We start from the raw sequence: 14,892 nt of genomic DNA, 5'->3' as shown, positions 1-14,892 counted from the left end.
TTTTCTTGGATTATCCTTGCTTTATGGGGTATCGGTATGGGATTTTATTTATCCTACAAAGCTCTCGGCTTAGTCGATGTAATCAGCTTTACGAGGCGGCACCCTAGCATGGTGTGCGACCTAGTACTGGTAGTTTTATAAGATGTTGGAACTCAAATCTGGGAGTATGAAGAGATAACCACTAACTATCTAACCATCTAACCTCTTCCAAAACTGAACCCCTTCAGAGTTCCTACATTCTGCCCCAGCTGCAAACCAGAATTATGAGAACCCGAAAACGTCGCATTCGACACATTGGCGGCCCCCTTATCCTCCTCCGGAAGAACAATCTTCGACGCCCACTGGGTAAGAACCCGAACCACCTTCTTGAAATCCTTGTCATCCTCGCCGTCGTACTGGCTCAGCCGTAGCTGGTTGCGCGCCAGGCGCTCAGGAGGAGGAGCATCGGGGCCTCGGGCCAACGCCTCATCAACGATCTTCACATCCTTGCCGGTACTGCCCAGCTTGGTGCCGGCTCCGGCATAGAAGCCTTCCACCTCGAACTCAGCTCCTGCTTGCTTGAGCTCGGCAAACCGCTGGGGAATGCCGCTGAGGCGGTATAACCGGTCTTTCAGGTCCGATTCGCTGGGGATCTCCGCCTGAGCGACTTGGAGATACTTTGTGGCTGCTGCTACCGATCCCGGCTGGAAATGGGGGGTTCCTAGTAGTAATATACCGTGGATGCAGCCAATGAGCTCTCTTTTCCTGGGATGTTCGGCGGCTCGGACTAGGGCCTAGACATGAGAATATCCTACATTAGTGGGATTCCCATGAACAACGAGAATAACGTACATTCTCTAAAACAACGCCACCGAGACAATGTGCAACGAAAATGATTGGTCTTTCCTCCTGTTTGCTTCGTCAACCGGCTGGGTCATGAGGCACTGGTAGAGTAGAGCGGAGCTGGGAAGAAAACCTTCTCTTTCTCAGTTCGATGGTCCATCAGTTCGTTGATCAGGTCGCTGGAAATGTCCGTGATTTCGTCGTCCTCGTCAAAAAAAAGACCGATAGCCGCTTCATACTCAAACGACAGGATACATGCGTCGGAGATTTTACCTGGGAGGAGCTTTTCAGGCCAGAAGACATCCGAGGCGGATGTCCACGGTGCTTGGTCGCCGTGCAAGCCGTGGACAAACACAATACTATGGGGTGATTTGGGTAAGAAGTTGACTTAGAATGGATGGGCTGTGCTAGAGAAAGAGACAGGCGATCTTACTCAACTTTGGCGTTGGCCGGTTCTCTAACCGCTCTGATAGACATTCTGAAGATGGATGCAGTGGGAAGGAAGGCTAGCTAGGAATGTAGCAAGCAAGCAAGCAAGCGAGCAAGCAATTGATATCCTTTGCAACTCTTAAGGGTTATTGACTATTTAATGCAGACGGGGGACGACCTACGACCAAGGTAGAAGCGTGGAAAACTCACAGCCAGATGTAAGATTTACCTTGAGATCTGCTTCCTACTTGTATAATAGTCTACGGGCAAGCCTAGTCTGTATTTTTTCATTACGAAAATTACAAAGAGGGGCTGAAACACCACGCCTAGTCAAACTTCTGCGCTGAGCAATTCACCTGCAAGGTGTGCTGGCTGAAGCCTTGGCCTTTCCCGACTTCTCATGCGCAAGTCCATACAGAACAATCAAAAGGCAAGAAGGGCAGTCACGCTATTGGGCTAAATAAGCTCGTTAAGATCCCCTCTTGTGTAAGTGGGACGAGGTGTCCTTTCCATAAGATCTCGCCTACCTACCGGATTGCGGCTGGCCAGATGTGCGGCCGCCTCATGTTACATCGATTGCCCAGTTAACCGATTATATTGGTATATCCGATATGAAGAGGTCGGTTGCTCCGAGAACTCTTGAGATAGACGGGAATAACTCACTCCCTGACCATTTATTCTCAATGCCCTTTCACCGGCGCCTTGAGAAGACGGACCATCAACAGTATGGACGAGAACTACCTTCCCCCGATTCCCAATTCACTAATCTGGACATTTACGCTAGAGGGCCACGCTAGCCGCACAGCCCGGGCTGAGCGCGCTATACCGGTCCCGAACAGTGACCACGGACTCAGGTACCCTAAGCAATTACCCCGCCCTGAGTGTTGCTGCCTAACGCACACACCGTTGTTGAGCCTACTCTCACAAAAGAGATATCCCATCATATCTTGGAACTGTACTACTAGGAAGTTGAGTTTGCCGTAGTCTCTTAGAATGGGATAATACAATTGTGTGGAGAATGCTATTGTTCTCCGGACTGGGACGGCGTGGGAACGCGGTATTTTTCACTGTTCTGAGACCAAGTAGGGTTGGAGTAAATGCGGCTGAGAACCATGGACTAAGAGCTACGGCTTTTGGCTCTCGATTGGCTGGCCAGTCAGTTGCGGACTCGACATCCGCATCACTCAGCCCAGCTCTGCTTCCCTGTATAGCAGATGAGGCGCTGGACTCTGCTGGCTCATTAAAGATTGGCTTTCCTGGTCCAAGTCTAAACAACATCATTCACATACCTTCCTCACTCAATCCCGCTCCAGCATTCGTCTTTCACGCTTGCTCCAACATGGCTACCCAGGGAAAGCTCGATGCGGCACAGGCGTCCGACATCAGTCAACTCTGGCAACAAGCAGTCAAGAACTATGAGAAAAAGACCAAGAAGTCTCTGCACCTGGCGCAATTCAGCAACATCGACCAAATAATGAAGGGCACGGAAGGCTTGTCAAGCGAGTTTAAGGATTTCCGGCATGACCGATCGAAAACAGACAATGTGCGGACTGCATTGAAGAATAATTTATGGCTGATTCAGAAGGTCGTGAATACAGTCGAGGTGGTTGGGAATGCTGCATCGGTATGTTCTCTTATGTGGAATTCAGCGTGTATGCTGTTGATGCTGATGAGGTTAACAGGCCTTCCCCCCCGCAATGCCAGCCAGCTTGATTTTCACGGCCTTTGGACAGGTCATGCAGGTACGAAACCCCTGTTGTTATCAATAAGGGATTTAGATTCTGATAAAGCCCCAAGTCTTTTGCCGCGGTATCCGCCGACTATGACAAGATCATGGGGTTTTTCGACTTCACGCATCGCTTCTTCGACCGGCTCTCCATGATCGAGGATAAAACTCCCCAGCAAGCGCCGTTCCAGCGATGCGTTGCGCGGGTCTTCTCAGGCATGCTGACCATTTGTTCCATGGCGCAGGAATATGCCGAGAAGAAAAGATTCAGTAAGCAGCTTTCCTTGATCGGCTTTTTTTTTTGTTATAGCGGCGTTAATTAAAATCATCTCATCTAGAAAAGTGGTTTTCCAGTTTGATCGATGGATCGGATGGGGCTCTTTCTAGTGCCATCCAGGAAATGGAGGAGGCCGTGAACGAGCTGACGCAAGCCGTTGGCCTAGCTACGCTACGAACCGTCGAGATCCTAGACGACATCGTCCAAAGCATGAACGGAAACGTCGAGTTCCTCGTAGCGCAGGTCACTGTAATCGATGGACGAATGAAGGACATCAAATCCGACACAGGGACTATCATCGAACAAACCCAGACACTGGAACTGAAACAGGACGCCATGCTCAAGATGCTGAACGAGCAATCTCGGCTTTTCAACGACGCGGTGCAAAGTTTCGAGTATATCCAAATGGGGTCTAATTTCGGGCAGAGCTTCCAAACCAGTTTGCTGAAACTCGACGTCGTAAGGCTCAAGCTGACTCGGTGGGGTCAGTCGGTTGGACTGGCGAATGTGGACGACGGCGTGAAACAGCTTCAGATGACGAATCTCGCTCCCGAAGATCAAGAGCAGGTCCAGGATCTTCTGTCCCAAATTCTGGAGCTCTTTGCGGAAGCTGAAGCGGCGTCGAAGCGATTGCGACGACGCAATCCCAACTTGAAAGTGCTGGACCCCGCCGAAGAGCTAGACGGCGTCTCAGCACCACTGCACCAGAAGATGCAAGATCTCGCTAAGAAGCGGCAGGGAAAGTCCGAGTTGGAGCAGGACCAAGTGACTATTCTGTACGAGGAGAAGAATTTCGCCCGGCTGATCGAGGACATCGGTGAATTGGTGGATGGCTTGGTCGATCTTTTCCCAGGAATTCAGGAAGAGCAGCGCAAGCTGTGTGAAGAGGAGGTGTCCGGGTTGAACGCGAACGAGGGCGCTCTTTCGCTGCTGAAGGAGGTTGCTGCTGGCCAGGACAAGCTGCTGAGTGACACGGTTGTCAAAGTCATTCAATCCACTACCTCCTACACCAACAGTGTGGTATTTTCGGGACCCAACTCGGGCTTTCAGATAGGGAACAACTCCGGCAAGATTAGTGGTGTTCGCTTTGGTGGTTCCTAATTATGTCTGGCATGTGGTAACAGTTCAAGACAAACAACGAATCCATATTACTCTTCATCTACTATCGTGAACCTCAGCAAAAGTAGTGTTCCGGGTGTCCATAAAGAATGAGAGGCAACTGAGAGAATGGCTACAAGCGTGCAGCTCTCGTGAGTCATATTGAGAAGATGGGGAGAAATTGACTGGTAAACTTTCCACAGCTGCTACAACAAGGAACAACATACAACAAGGATTATTAGATACTGATAAAACATAACTGACCTGATACCAACAGGATTTGAAACTTCACCAGTCAACCTCGCTAGTCAACTCCATTTCTCCCCAAGTCCACTGCAGTAACCCGCTACACCGTCATAGCTCAAGTGTTCCCCAGTCTGCTTGTAAGCTCCGTCGATCGATATTAAAGCTTGAGACTTGACCATTGTCGTATCCGACAACCACTCGATCACCGTGCGCATCCCAACGAGTAACATAGAAGTCCGGCGACAGCCGAAGGAAGGGCATTGCCCCATAGCATAACCACTGATCTCGGTGGCACAGGCTCTGCAATGAATCCGAATCCGAATCCGAATCCGACCTCACTGGCCGCTCCCCTTCTCCTTTTGTCGGGGTGCTCTCTAGTGGTATTGGTCCAATGTCTGTTGCAAGGTATTGGTTGCCTGGGCTAAATATCACGTCATACACCTGAGCGGATGGCTTAATCTCCTTCCATGGCCGGGACGATTTGATATGACTACCGACAGCGCGGCCCAGATATTTTGAGGCTTTGAGGGATTTTTCGATGCTCCAGACCCGGATGGTTTTATCAGCAGAGGCTGCCGCGATATGCTGACCGTCTGATGAAAAGGCCACTGAAAAGATCCAGTTTGGATAGCCTGAGCTGCGTGAAAAAGCATCAGTAATGATGCTGTCTGAATGGCATGGTAGTCTCTTCTGGAGGTCTCCTGTTGCAGCATCCCACAGCTTAATGGCTCTATCAGTGGACGTTGATAAAATTAGCTTGGCATCAGGAGAGAAAACCAGCCCCGTGATTTGGGTATTGAAGATCGCTTCTTGGAGTTGGATATCGAAAACCTCTGTTGTCACCAGGGAATCAAATTTGCTTCTGTAGCCCGCCATTGTCTTTAGGAGACTGCCTGTGGCCATATCCCAGAGCTTAATCCTGCCGTTACAATGGCCTGATGCGATGTGCTTGCCGTCAGGTGAGACAGCCACAATTGTGAACACGTCATCGCTCTCAAATGAGTTCTGGACCTTACCTGTGGCAGCATCCCAGATTTTGACTGCCTCGGAGGAGCAGGAGACGATCTGCCTGTTGTCTAGTGAAAAGACCACCTTCTCTACTGTGTCTAGATGCCCTGTTAGGGTTTTCTGGAGATCGCCCGTTGCAGCATCCCAAAGCTTGATAGTCTTGTCAGCAGAGCCTGACGCAATCACCTTGCCGTCTGGTGAAAGGACCATAGTTGTAACATGCTTTGAGTGGCCTACAGCTTCCTGAACGCCACCTATGGTAATATCCCAACGCTTGATTGTCGAATCAGTAGAGCATGTAACAAGCTGCTTGACGTCTGGTGAGAAGGCGATAGACATAATTGCCCCTGGATGGCGCTCTAGCGTCTTCTGAAGAGTGCCCGCAGCATCCCAAATAAAGATTTTGCCATCTTTAAAGCCTGCTGCGATCTGCCTACTGTCGGGTGAAAAGGCCACACTCCCGGCAAAACCGCTTGCCAGTGTCTTGAGCAGGTCCCCTGTTGCAGCATCCCACAACTTGACGGCCTCAATAGAGCCTGACACAATCTGCCTACCATCTGATGAAATGGCCACACTCAAAACCGTTCCTGTGTGACCAACGAACGTCTTTTCAAGGTCACCTGTGGTAGTGTTCCAGAGCCGGACAGTGCAGTCTACAGAGCCTGTTACAAGCTGCCTGCTGTCTGACGAAAAGGCCATAGTTGAGCATTCATGTGAGTGGCCTTTTAGGATCTTCTGGAGGTCCCCTGTAGCAGTATCAAAGAGCATGATACATGTACTATCACGCGACCAACCGAATGCTGCAATCTGTTTGCAATCCGCCGAGAAAGCCCCTGCGTGGAGGCCGTACCCGCCCTGTTCAGGTGGCTGCAAGTAGGTATAATTGACCTTTGATATGCCGAAGTGGTCGGCTATCTCTTGACGGTCACCTGTGGTGGTATCCCAGAGCATAACAGAGCCATCATAATAGCCCGATATAATCAGCTTGCTATCTGGTAAGAACGCCATTGCCTTGACTTGCTCCTGCTGTATTTGATATCGCCTTTTCGGGTGGCTCCCTGATAGTGTCTTCTGGAGGCTACCTGTAGTAGTATCCCAGAGCTTAATCAAACCACTGTCAGAGCCTGATGCTATTTGCTTGCCGTCAGGTGAGAAAGCGACTCTCCAGACAGCCTCTGAATGACCTGTTAGTGTCTGTATCATAGGCGTCCAACTATCCTCCATAGGAGGAGCTCTTCCCAGCCATACAGGAACTTTGTGAAGGTTTTCGCCTTTCACAACACTTGATTCAGGACTGAAAATGATGGCAGAGCTGTAGATTTGCAGTGGCCAGTGTGACAAAGTGTGGTAATGTCGTAATAAAAAGCGCATAGCATCCTGCACGAATGCTAAAGCTTGACAGTCATCCTTTGTCAACTTGATCAGTAAAAGAGCAGGCGTCAGGAGAAAACATCAAGAACCCACTTTCAGTATTTCTTCAAGTGCTCTTAACGCGTCAATGGCCCTTGGTAGCCTGTCCAACAGACTTAGGCATTCTAGCCATTCTAACAACTTTGTGTGGAGAAATACGCTAACTTGGCTCTTGTCGCTGTCGTTGCTTGTGTTCTTTAGATGTGACACCCAGAACATAGCTGCATAGTCCACGCGAGACAGTACGCCATTTGTCGGTCCATTTCCCAAACCTAAAGTGTCTCTCGTGGCATCGGGCCGCGGCAGGTTGACAAGGTTGGGCTTGAGATATTCAGATAAATAGGTCAGACAAGCGAGGGCAATTTCTTCATGTCCAAAGCGTCCATGAGAGTCGAGTATAGACAGCCCAGTCCCTGCGGCCAAGTAGTCTCGCGCTGACTGATGAACAAACTCGATTTTGTCTTCGCGCAACCGGATGAATGAAGCACAGCAATCGACTAATGCTCTAATGGTGTCCTCTTCATCGGTTAGGCCGATCACACTAGCGACTTCCTCCACTTTCAAAGGTCGGTATACCGTCATCATGGCCTTGAGCAGTCGCATACACTTCTGTACTTCAGCCAGTTCGCCTTCATTGAGCTGGTTCAATACCCGATCATAAAGCGGATGCAGACCCGGCGGCAAGCTTTGAACTGTGGACAGAGCGTCATCTCGAGAGACACTCTCGAGCGCCTTGCATACCAAGCTTACCCATAGGAAGGTACCTTCCGATCTTTCAGTAAGCTCAGTCTCTATTTCGCTCTTCAGGGTCGCTCCATATTTGTGCTGGCGACTAAGCTCCTCCACTTTGGAAGTGATATAAGCCTCCACAGCCCCAGATACAGATTGGGAATTGTGTTCCCCATCCAGATTGATTTGCACCTGGTCCTGACCAGCTAATAACACCCGCTCTGCGCCGTCCCATGGTCGGCTTGTCAACATCCACTTGACCTTACCAGGCTGATCCAGTCCCTTTCGCACGATGGATTTGAGAAAATCAACCATGTCGTTATCCTGACATTCATCGAGCGCATCAACAACCATATATACCCTAGAGTACTTGCACCGGGCCAACATTTCGAAAAGAATGTTCCACAACGATTGCCACGAGGTTACATCCTCGCTGAAAGACTCCTGTATAGTGTCCCACCGGCGACGGAGCGATTCTTTCAGCTCTGGTTGCCGATTCGCCAGCTGCAGAATCAACCCCTTGAGAATGGCTTCCAATGTATTGAGCTCGTAGTCGGCATTCTGGCAGAAAGAATAAATCACCACGGTGGAGTCATCCTGCGCACGGGCAAGCTGTTCGATCAGACCGATTGACAACATGGTCTTCCCCTTCCCAGCGCCTCCCTTGATCCAAAGCAGGCCGACGTCATCCCCATTTTCCCAATCTTTGTACTGCGCATCTTCAAGAATCCACTGAATGGATTGGTAAACCAACCTGTCCTTGCTCTCTTTCAGGCGATTCTTCACAGCCAGTGAGTCCGGGCAGCGCAGAGCATGGAGACAAATTCGATCAATGTCTTCGGTGGTGTACGCTAGAAACAGCGTTTAGTCTCCTTAAATCAACTAGAAATCACTTGGAAATTACCCCGCGCCACATGGAATTCTGCTGTGATGGAACCCGAGTTGTTTCCGATTTGGAGGCCATGGTTTGCCGCATTAAAAGCAGTGGACGTGGCCATCATCAAAGCATTCACTATGCAAGATTGTGCTGGGGGGAACCTGCGGCTCAGCCAGCGGAATGAGCGCCTGCCTTCAATTACTAGGTATGTCAGGTGATGTGTTATTTTGCAAAGTACAGTTGTAAAGAAAAAATTTGGAGTTTCCGCTGTTTGGCACTAGTAACGCTAGGTGATTCTGTCTATAACGAATACAATAGCTAAGCACTCGGAGTTGCATCCACAATCACGTCCCCCTCCGCCGTTTCCCAAGGGATACTCCAAATTGGACACGAGCCACAGAAAGTGTCCTGGTGAACACCCGATCATGGAAAGCCATCGTGCGCGATAAGGCGTTGGCCCATATTGAAGCAGCAATGGATAAAGAGGCCGCATATAGGCTACTCGCAAAACTGCGAGCGGCCCTAAAACCATAGCCTTGCTGCTCCTTCCGACCCTCATACGACACCCCTACTAAGCCCCAAGCAACCACTCCACAGCCATGGCAGCACCTAGGAACAAGACTCCGAGGTCGCGCCAGCGGCACACCTCCGCCAGTTCACATTCGCACCCTCCCCCCTCCACTCCAGCACGGACGAGCAAGCCATAAAGCAGGAAATTTAAGGGAGACAGACTCAAGAACAGGCAAGAAGAACGGAAATGTCTTGTGACGGTTCATCTCGAGCAACAGTGTCCGAAATGAAATCACTGGCTACTAAGCCACGTGATATAAGCAGCCGATAGCGATACCCAGCCCCGGAGGTTCTGGCACCTCGATATATCAAGTAATCAAGACACAGCAGACAGTCAATCGCTATATTGCATCCGATCCTTTATAGGCTACGTTCATGTAGTTGATATGTTTCTTCTGTCCTTTCCCCTTTGAGCGTATTCACAACAAAAACACTAAATTGAAGGTTTTGATATTTTGAACTCCCACTCAGCCAAAAGGGCTAACCCTCCTTGAGGAACTAAGTTCTTACAATATACTGGTTGCCATGATATTATAAGTACAGTCTGGCCGCCCCCAGAAGTTTGATGATTATCTATGTTTTTACTGAAGTATGAGGTCTGAGAAGTGGCAAGGAGCTGCCGATACATAGCTCACATTGAAAGTATATATCAGGACAATCTATTAGGGTTTGCGGACTCAAGTGCAATGGTTACATGATCAACAAGCGATTTATCCTGAGTTCGTGTATAAGGTATAAACCCAGATTAACGTACCCAGAAAAGAACCAATACCTCAAGACTCTAATGACCCTTTTTCCCGCGGTAAGGCTTATAGTAGTGGGCATCTTCAAGATGATAGGCTAGCTCAGCCAGTGATGTATGTCCCTGGGTACATGATGGCGGCAATGAAACTTTCTCAACAGACTAACTCCTAAGGTGAGATTCAATATGGCTAAGCCACTCACTCTTATCCGTATATTGTACCATTGTCTCGTCAGAGCCAGGCTTGTATTCCCAGCAAACGTGTTGCAAGTTCTGTAAAGAATCTGATTTGATTGTATGAAGTATGATTGATTATTGTGTTCTCTAAAGCTGTCGTGATATCATTTATTATTCTGCCCCAGCCGACCTCCTGGGTCACGGGCATTGTCCGGGCATCGCCAGGCGTCGTCTTTGGGGTAGGGCAACACTCCTGGACCAGGGCAATTCTGCATGTAATAATAAACTATTCCCTACTAGTAATATTGATATAACTAGTAAAGGGCAGCTGGTACCGCAACAAGCAGATTTCACTATTCTTAGTCTGGCTAATACGGGGCCAGTTATGGAATGGTGAAATGGCTCCTAGAGCATGGCGCGGACATACAGCAGCATTAGAATATGACAGCAACAATCCCGGTTTCTGGGATAATAATCTTGATGTTCGGGACGTTACTGCGTTGCATCTAGGGAGCCGGGCATGGGAATGTGGATGGGATCAGGGCGGTTCTTGACTATGGTCACGAAAACGAGTCAGACCTAATATCCTCTCGTGATAGTATGGGCCGGCTCCTTCTGCACTACGCGGCCGCAGGTTTTGATCCCACATTTGAGCCGTCCCTATCGGAGAACGCTTTGGTCCAGAAGGTAACCAGCACCTTTTAGCTGCTCGTGCCCAACGATGCTGAAGCCACGGTGAAGCTGATCAATTCCCGCGACAAGCAAGGCGCCACACTCTTCACTACGCCGTTCGGACGCACGCCAGTCGTGGGAGCCAGGCCTCAAATCACGCCTATCATGCAATTCAATGGCTCTGTTCCCGCGGAGCAAATGCAGGCATTGTGGATCACAAAAATGCAAACTGTTCTCCACAGGCTTGCTTACTGGTCTCTGAACGGCGAAATTATCGAGTTGGATTTGATCAAGTTACTTCTGGATCAGTGATGCGCTCTTGACACCACAGACGAGGACAGTGAGACTCCACTCCATATCCTGGCGAGGCATCTCTGACAAGCACATGCAGCTAAGACGCTCATGAGAGTGGGGCGAGAGTCGCTATTGTTAACAAGAGAGGAATTGCATGAAGCGATGATGGGGTCAATGAGGCCAAGCGAGAGTTGGGATCGTCAGAGGCAGGAACCGGTTATCCCTAGGGGATTGCATTGAAGTTCAACATGGGGTTGTGCAGGCTCTGTTGAATGCCCATGGCACCCCGATTGTATTAGATCAGCCCAATAGCAAGGGAAAGACGCCACGTCAGCTGAGGGAGGAGACGAGACGGAGGTGGATTGAGATAGAGGCACCAAGAGCCAAAACGGGGGCAATATAGTATAATAAGCCTGTAATATTTTACCAGAACAGTGTAGGGACGAGACTGATTTGCCGGATGCTAGTAGCCAGTCATCAGGCGAGAAGTCTGCTGACCAAACATAGCCCAAATGGCCCTTTGAATAAGCTGAACTCGTGAACTCCTGGATGATAAAGAAAAGGTAAAGGAATTTCAAATTTATGAAACGTCAGCTTGAGCTTGTGGATCACTGACAGAAGCGCGGAATTTATGTCCTGCGTCTGTAGTGCAGCACTATTTCAGACAGTGGTGTATCCGAGACCTTAAAATTCTAGTATGGCACGTCAATATGGTGGCTGTTGTAAGCAAAAGACAAAGGGGGAATATAGGACATACCGTCCTGCGCACTGTCATCTCTCTAAGATCTTCTAGCCTTCAAAATCACCTTGTCCCTTGCATGCAACAACACTCTTGGTCGCCATGAGCGCCTCCAGTTTTGATAGTATTCACTGTCGCTGCCTTATCGTAGTATATAGAATTGCCCACTTTTAGAGCCTTCTCAACCCCAAACGGTCTTGCCGTCAATGCAACCTCTTTAATCTACCTGAAGTTACGTACTACCTTGGGTAAGAAGCTCGGCTACCAATATTTACCGCTGCTCCATTATCAACCTCTTTGACAGAGAACTTGGTCTAACACGTTCACATTCTTCTGTCTCACGCTGTGCTCAGATCTATCCCGAGACCCAGTGTAAACCATGCATTGTGATAATAACTGGCTTCTCACACTGCTAGACCGCAGTAACGTAAACCTGGAATGCGGCATGGAATCAAAGTAGATGTAATGCCTTTTATGCAGCGTCATGATATGCATTCTGTCTGTTCCTAGTATTTCTTCAAAGGCGGCCTTGACGTCTATACCTGTCATAAAGGCCTTATCGCCGGTGCCAGTGAGGACGATGGCAAGCACAGTGGAGCCTTGAGAGGGCTGGTCAAAGAGGTGGCCAATTCGATTCACATCCTACACTTGTTACTATCCATTGTAAATATCTTTATAAGGAGTAAATAGTAAGCGGTGGACATACGCTTCCAGAAAGGTATTCATCTTCTCGGAGCGGTTAATCCCTACATAGACAATATATTCCTGTAGGATTTACACAATAAAGTATATGCAGGAACAGCTGGAGGAAATGCTGTTGTGTTTCAGAGCAAGAGCTGTAGAGTGGAAAATTCAACATACTGGTAGAATTAGACTATCTTGTACTAACATGGTCTGTATTGAGTAGCTACAAGTCACTTGACAAAGCTATTACCTCAGTGAAGATGAAAGTTCTTGGCTATGAGAATGGCCCGTGATTTATAAAGAAAGCTTATTAGAGTTAGTAGAATGTATATGTTTCTCCAAAACGGGGATCTAATCTTCGATCTCATCTTCTCCAATTTGGGGATTCCCCATCTTCCTACGCAGAAATCCCCATAATTATCACCCTATGGATGGAATACAACCAATTAGCTGCCTCGGTTGTCTCAATCCTCCGTATACCCAGATAAATTGTAAGGCTTGTGGTATAGCTAGGTACCTTACCTTTTAGTAATGCGCGACTCAGTTTAGGTGAGCTACCAAGTTAAATACTATGTATTGGTCAGGCAGTGTATTTACTCATTGCCTCGGCTTCTGCATGCTTCTCTAGTATTTAACTACCAGCTTTTCCTAGCAGTTCAGCTCATGCAACTGTGCCAGTCATTACCTTCTGATTGTTGTCATGGAATCTGCTGACAATCTCAAGGCCCATCGCAGGCAAAACTACTGTTACCACCTTGATTATTGAACATAATAGTGAGTTCATCTCAAACTGTATAGGTCAGGTAACTTGAGTCAAGATCATTCCTAGAATTCATAAAGAGACAGGAAGACCGCTGTTACCAAATAACTTAATATACTAATATGCAATGCTCAGGAGTAATAATGACATATTTGATTACATGAACAAATCAGTCTACGGCTTCCTGTATGGATATCTTTTGCTATGAAACTAGGACACCCATAATCTAATACCAAGATCCAGACTTGGCTCCGTAATATACAACTACCTCATTGAGAAATGTGACTTTCATCCATCGACCGCCGAAATATGGAGTCGCTGTGGATGTCTATACTGAGTTCTTGTCAATGGCATACCCAGCGCTTACAGAGCTAGGTCTATGTGTAAACAAACTTGGAAGATATAGCATAATATTCGAAGTTGGCATTTCTGAGCAGGGTGAGGATGAAGTCAAGGCCGTGGCAAGCTGTGTTCATGTCTTTGTCGAGTATTCAACAGGGAGACCACCACAAGAAGATAGGACTACAAAGTTGAGGCAAGCTCTTGAAAAGCTATATGTAGGGTATAACTAGATTAGTTATAGCAAACCTTGCATTTTCCAACTTAGATCATTTCCCAAACTTTTCAGCTACCAATCAAGCAAGAAGTCACAACTCTATAGACCAGATACAGTCAAATTGATTATGCGATAACTGTGCAGAGGCTTTTCTGGTCCAAGGCCATACTATATCAAGATGCTCAGGGCCCACGGGAAAATAGTTGATAAAGGGAAGTCTAATATATACGTCTCTCAACTGACGTGGTAATTGGTAGGCGGGTAAGGTAGTCATGGAAATCTCGGCCAGCTTCTTACAAGCCTGAGTATATTTGCTAGTACTGGATTGCGTGCCGGTTGAACAGTGTAGAAGAGCTGGCATGGTAATGACTATTCACCATATAGACCTATAAAAACGAGCCAGTATTACATCAGTCATAGGAGCCACCACTGCAAATTGTCACAGGCTATGGCCTGGATCTTGGTTGTCGGCCATGCCCTCAACCTGGTTCTAAATAAGGTTTCTGAAACATCAGTGTACAGCTTCGGAAATTGCGGCCTCGAAGCTTAGGAAAGGAGATCCGTCCTCATAACTTTGGAAAAGGGATCCGTCGGCATACAGGTCCGGGAATTCAGAAAGGTTGATAAAGGGAGGAGGAAGATATCTGCGCTTCTATCTTTTGTTTCTTTCTCTAAGCTTGTGATACTCGTTTATACAGGACAGCCAGTTGAAAATAATACTGCCTACGCCCGTTACACAAATGTTATTTCTCATGCAGTAACATTGCTAATATCTATTAGTGGCTGCAGCCTACCTGCTCTATATATGCCTTTCCCCTTTGTTCTGGGGCAGTAGAATAGAGGACAATAAAAATAAGGAAAGGGAAGTAGGTATACTATGTTCTTTCTGTGCACAGAGAGCCTGGAAGGTTTCTTGTAATACACTTGGTAATTTTGTTGGCAAGGAACCGAGGATCAAGCTGAAAGGATGTTGAGCAACTGCTGTTAGAGACAGCCTCGGAGTTCATACTTGAGTATCTGAAGAGCCAATGTCGAAGAAGTTCAAGACCGAGCTTTTAGTAAATCGAGGGTGCTTA

At 48.0% G+C, this 14,892-nt stretch overlaps 3 protein-coding genes across 3 annotated transcripts, besides 1 other annotated feature; 1 reads left to right on the top strand and 2 right to left on the bottom strand.

The window, feature by feature from the left end:
- Positions 1–14,892: part of a sequence feature (contig 1.32 1..435990(1)) that runs on past both edges of the window.
- Positions 70–1,379, bottom strand: ANIA_02023 (uncharacterized protein; the record flags this gene model as incomplete). The annotated part of the gene is made up of 5 exons (XM_050612941.1): positions 1,256–1,379; positions 956–1,181; positions 832–888; positions 237–773; positions 70–120 (listed from the first exon to the last, which is right to left on the bottom strand). The coding sequence occupies exons 1-5, from the start codon at positions 1,297–1,299 to the stop codon at positions 70–72; spliced, it is 915 nt and encodes a 304-aa protein (XP_050468792.1). The 5' UTR covers positions 1,300–1,379.
- Positions 2,591–4,355, top strand: ANIA_02022 (uncharacterized protein; the record flags this gene model as incomplete). Its single annotated transcript, XM_654534.1, has 4 exons — positions 2,591–2,875; positions 2,934–2,993; positions 3,049–3,247; positions 3,316–4,355. The coding sequence occupies 4 exons, from the start codon at positions 2,591–2,593 to the stop codon at positions 4,353–4,355; spliced, it is 1,584 nt and encodes a 527-aa protein (XP_659626.1).
- ANIA_02021 (uncharacterized protein) lies at positions 4,707–8,743 on the bottom strand (the record flags this gene model as incomplete). The annotated part of the gene is made up of 3 exons (XM_654533.1): positions 4,707–7,022; positions 7,071–8,596; positions 8,650–8,743. The coding sequence occupies 3 exons, from the start codon at positions 8,741–8,743 to the stop codon at positions 4,707–4,709; spliced, it is 3,936 nt and encodes a 1,311-aa protein (XP_659625.1).

Source organism: Aspergillus nidulans, chromosome VII, assembly GCF_000011425.1.
Source record: "Aspergillus nidulans FGSC A4 chromosome VII".
Lineage (NCBI taxonomy): Eukaryota > Fungi > Ascomycota > Eurotiomycetes > Eurotiales > Aspergillaceae > Aspergillus > Aspergillus nidulans.
Note: the sequence above shows the minus strand (reverse complement) of the source record. Positions and strands in the feature narration are given on the sequence as shown.